Here is a 4,403-nt window from a genome sequence, read left to right on the forward strand (position 1 = left end):
GGCTACCTTCATGATTACATAAGTGCAACTGATCGGTTACCTTGTTAGCTGTATACAAAATTCAGTCTCATGTCCGAAATGCTTGATTCTATTCTGGTAATTCATATTTCTTAAATTTTATTGAATTTTCCAATTTTTATCCTGATTCAGTCTTCTACGCCGCCGCCTCACGTGTTTTTTTTCCCCCGTGCAAATATTTCATTGGCAATCTCCACTGTACCTTGGCAAATCCTCCGCGTCGGTATGTGCCATATATATTTACTGACGTGAAGAAGAAGAGTGTGGGCTACAAACACTGTCTGTACTTGTGCTCTTCCTTTTATTTGTTGTCTGTTTGCATTGTAAGGCATTAATAGGTAGAAAGGCATGCACGTAATGGGCATACCCTGTACGCATGAATGCGGAAGATGGTCATGGTTGTCCAAGCATTGCCATCAAAGCAACGGGACCTTCAAGAAACAGCTAGGATATGATTGTGACCCCTCACATGCAGTGATACTCACACAATTTGAAAATGTTGCAAGTTACAGCAGTCCCGTGCTTATATTGCTCCAAAACAATTAAGCTAGCCCATTCATGCGGAAATATTTTTAGAGGCTGCCAAAAAGGAACACGTCAAAAAGTTACACGTCCTGTTTCATTGTGTTTGAAATGAGGCTTAAGATTAAATTAATGTTACAAATACGCGCTGAAGAAATGAAACGATTAAACTCTCATGTGAAGGAAATACAAAAGGGTATATTTACGAAAACTTATTTACAAGCTAAAATAGCATCGCACACACACTCTCACGGTTTCCTTGCCGTCTGTCACTTGACTGAGTCAAGCGCTGCAGGCTACCGCGCACCTGCAGTGCACCGGAAGCGCACACACACACAAACACACACACTCTCACGCGCACACGTGCATGGGTCCACTTGAAAGGAGACGCCGCACGGCTCTCCGGTTCGTACTTCGGGCAGCGGCGGCATTTCCCGCGGCCCTAACGACCACACCAATAAGCTAACGAAGGGGGCGCCCATCGGTCCGTTCGCAGAACGGAGGGTGCCGCCAAGGACGCCCTCCCGCACCGAAAGCACACATGCGGGCACAAAAGAACGCTCGCTGCGCAGAACGACACTCGCAGAGAAACACATGTATATGAGAAATGGCCCCTTCTTACAAATGATGGTGGTAAACGAAATGAACAAGCAACTGCTGTGCAATCCATGCACTGTCATGCAGTACTTACTCAATCACAGTCCAGTGACTGCAGAGCGGTCTGCAACCAGTAACTTGCAAAAAAACTATACTATGCAGCGAGCTTGTTTGCACGGTATTTGTTACATTTATCGAACGATCACATGAAATTGGTATGGCTATTTCTACACAGTGCATTTCCTAAAGACTCCTTTCTGCCATACTGTACTTTTTACCCAAAATGCTTCTTACAGAGTCATAAATTGTTACGTACGCGTATAAAGATGTTTGTAGCAGGTGTGTGAGCCTGAACAAAAAAAAAACTTTTTATTTTCCTTAATTCTTCAGTATTCCTGATTATGACGACATATGGGCATTTATATGTTAGTACAATTTTTTTCACGCATCACAATTAACTGATGCACCGATGTGTTTGGTACACATTCATCTTCAGACATTTCATGTCTGTTTGGTCAAAAAAATACGAAATATAGTTGACTGCATTAGTTTTGACTAGCATCACACAGCATACTCTTGAAATTCCTCTAGCTGTTGTACAGAAGTCTGTAATTGGCTTCATTGCATAGCTTCATACTTGAACCATTTAAACTCCGCAAACTGTTCTTTTTACCGCACATGGCGACATGGCATGCGAAGCCGCGTGGGAACGGGCGAGGAGGATTCGGAGGTACAGCTGCAACTTCGCTGGAATCCAAAGATAGCTAGGCACTTGTCACGGTTAATTTCGGAAAGGCGGCTATGCCCCAGTAAAGTTGCGTAAGGTCTTTCCTTGCAGACCTTACTAAGTTCCTTCACTTCGCACCAGAAATGCTCACCGCCCGATTTTCACGGCAATGAATAAGCTTGCAAGGAATGTTATCGGCGGTCGCACGTGCATGACAATCCTTTCGACATGCGTGACGATGCCCACCGAAGGCATTTCAGGCTGTCGAAGGGACTTGTACGCTGGCTAAGCGAAGAGCGCGGAACATGCGTCACTGACAGCCCCCTTCCTTTCGCCGTCTTGTCCATCGTGCGTCGCGCCGAGCCCGACAAAGAGGAGGCCGTCACCCCCCCCCCCACCCACCCTTCCCTCCTGAATGGGGGGGGGGGGGCGGAGATTCCGCAAATAGTTTCCCAGAGGCATCCTGTTTTTTTTTTCATGGGGTCAAGGAAAGTGGCCCAAGCAGTGTGAGGCAACGTTCTCTGTTCATTCTAGAGAAGCAAGCTTACACTGCAAAATTAAACCTTGTCTTTCTCTTCCAAATGCAATTAACTAGGAGTCCTGTCCAAAACCATTTCAGGTTGTTATGTGGGCACCCCCAACCTTTTTTATTTCCGTGTAACTCCAGCACTTCACCTTTGTCATTGTAGCCGCTATTGTTCAAGTACCATGCAACATCCTGTTATTAGCACTTGCTAATTCATGCCTTCTGCAGGGTTTAAAGGACCTTTAATTGGAAATGAGAGCATGTGCACAGGATGGAAAGCGCGTGATCTGCCAGGAAACACTAAAGCGGCCCCGAGAAGGGATCTTTATTAAGGATGCCAGCCATCTTGGGCCTCTCCACTTGGCAACGACGACAAAGCGTGTGCGGTCCCTATGGTTAGGCCCCAGCTGTGGAAGCCATCCTCGGACACGACCATGACCTTCGACATCTGATGTTTTTATTTAAAAACACAGGGACCGAAGTCGTGCTGTACGCAGTGCAATCGCCATGTGGTTCCATAATCATCCATTTAGCCCGGCTCTTTGGACGGATTCAGGAAGCGACTGAAAAGAACAAAAGTAACCAGCAAACAAAGGTGCGCTGCATAAAAGTTAGAACGTAAAGAGACGAAGGCACGCTGCGCTAATGCTGTAGCGAGGTCTAACATGTAAAATTTCGCGGCTGGCGTCGATTTCTACAAAGCGCGAGTAGTGCCTACGGAAATAAACAAAGGCGCACTGGAGATGGGTAAGTCTGTATACAAGCACGAGTTTTTGTCTCTACCAGCGATTTACTAGCTCACACCGCGCGATTTTGATGTCTGGCGTCGATTTCGACAGAGAGGGAATACGGGCACGAAACGGGACGCTCGCGATCTGCCAGGAAACAATGAGGTGGCCCTAAAAAGGGCCGTTTGCAGGAGCACTTCAACCGCGACCTGCAGCGGCGTGGCGGCGCGGTGAGCAGTAGGCCCAGCAGTGGTCCGTCTTGTGCCCTTTGGCTCCGCACCGACGACACCGGTGCACGACGTACACCTCTCCTGGTCTTGCCCTTGAAGCCGACGCTATCCCTGGTCCGTAGATCTTGATGAGGGCCGCGACGATAATCTTTGACATCTGGTCGATGCCCCGGTCTCTCGCCACGTGATATCGGTCTGCGGCAAACAAGGACAGCATCGGCTTGCCAGAAGCATCCAGGAAACGATGCTGCAAAAAAAGTTACGTTACAAGCGCCGCAATTTGGTGAGTTCTGCTCGAGAAAACTTGCGAAAATGTTGTTCAACCCTTACCTCGGGGTTGAGAATGTGCACGCCCGACAAGCGCTTCAGCGTGGCTGACAGACGGCGGTTCAGCTGGCGACGCCGGCGGTCCTCAAATTGCGCCTTACGTGGCTCATCGAAATGGCGTGGCAAGACTTTGAAGACCAGCACGACACTGGCCACGTTCTCCTGCAGCAGCAAAACGAGGTCCTGGAATGCGCAAGACATGTAAGTAAGCGGTACAGCACTTCTTGAAGCGAAATTTGAGATAAAATGCCTACCTTTATGTGGCTGGAAGCAAAATTTGAGATAAAATGCGTAACTTTATGTGGCTGGCGATTTCTCGCGGGTCATCTCCTCTGTCGACACAAAATCGGCGCGCCGAAAGCATGTCTCGGGAATTATTTCAGCTAGGCTGATTGCGTCGTGGCCGCTAAAGCTGAAAGTGCATGTTCTCACTACCGGCGAAAGCCGCAAGCGAGAACTGCACAAAAATTTCAGCTGGCTGTCGCCGACGAGCACACCACGCAAAACAGCCATAGCTGGACAGCTGCCGAAACAAGCGCTGCTGCCGAGCCCCACGAACCGAATGCCATGCTGCGCGGCGGCAGCGGCGGGGGCGCCTAGCGATTCCCTAGGTGCTCTAGGGACAGGTCCAAAGTGGGCGCGGTGACGCACGTCCGGTTGAGAACGAGGGAGAAGCAGAAAAACGTCACGGAGACGCGCATCCCATCGACCAATCAGCGTTTCCAGCC

General features: G+C 49.0%; 1 protein-coding gene across 1 annotated transcript; it reads right to left on the minus strand.

The window, feature by feature from the left end:
• Positions 1–2,896: 2,896 nt before the first annotated feature.
• On the minus strand, positions 2,897–3,980 carry LOC144110466 (uncharacterized). The gene is made up of 2 exons (XM_077643374.1): positions 3,679–3,980; positions 2,897–3,595 (listed from the first exon to the last, which is right to left on the minus strand). The coding sequence occupies exons 1-2, from the start codon at positions 3,874–3,876 to the stop codon at positions 3,317–3,319; spliced, it is 477 nt and encodes a 158-aa protein (XP_077499500.1). The 5' UTR covers positions 3,877–3,980; the 3' UTR covers positions 2,897–3,316.
• Between the last annotated feature and the right edge of the window lie 423 nt (positions 3,981–4,403).

Source organism: Amblyomma americanum, chromosome 11 (genome assembly GCF_052857255.1).
Source record: "Amblyomma americanum isolate KBUSLIRL-KWMA chromosome 11, ASM5285725v1, whole genome shotgun sequence".
Classification (NCBI taxonomy): Eukaryota; Metazoa; Arthropoda; class Arachnida; order Ixodida; family Ixodidae; genus Amblyomma; species Amblyomma americanum.

Coding starts and splice junctions, on each gene's coding strand:
- LOC144110466 (XM_077643374.1), bottom strand. CDS start 3,876: ATGTCTTGCGCATTCCAGGACCTCGTTTTGCTGCTGCAGGAGAACGTG. Junction 3,596..3,678: donor TGCACATTCTCAACCCCGAG/GTAAGGGTTGAA, acceptor CTTTTTTTGCAG/CATCGTTTCCTGGATGCTTC.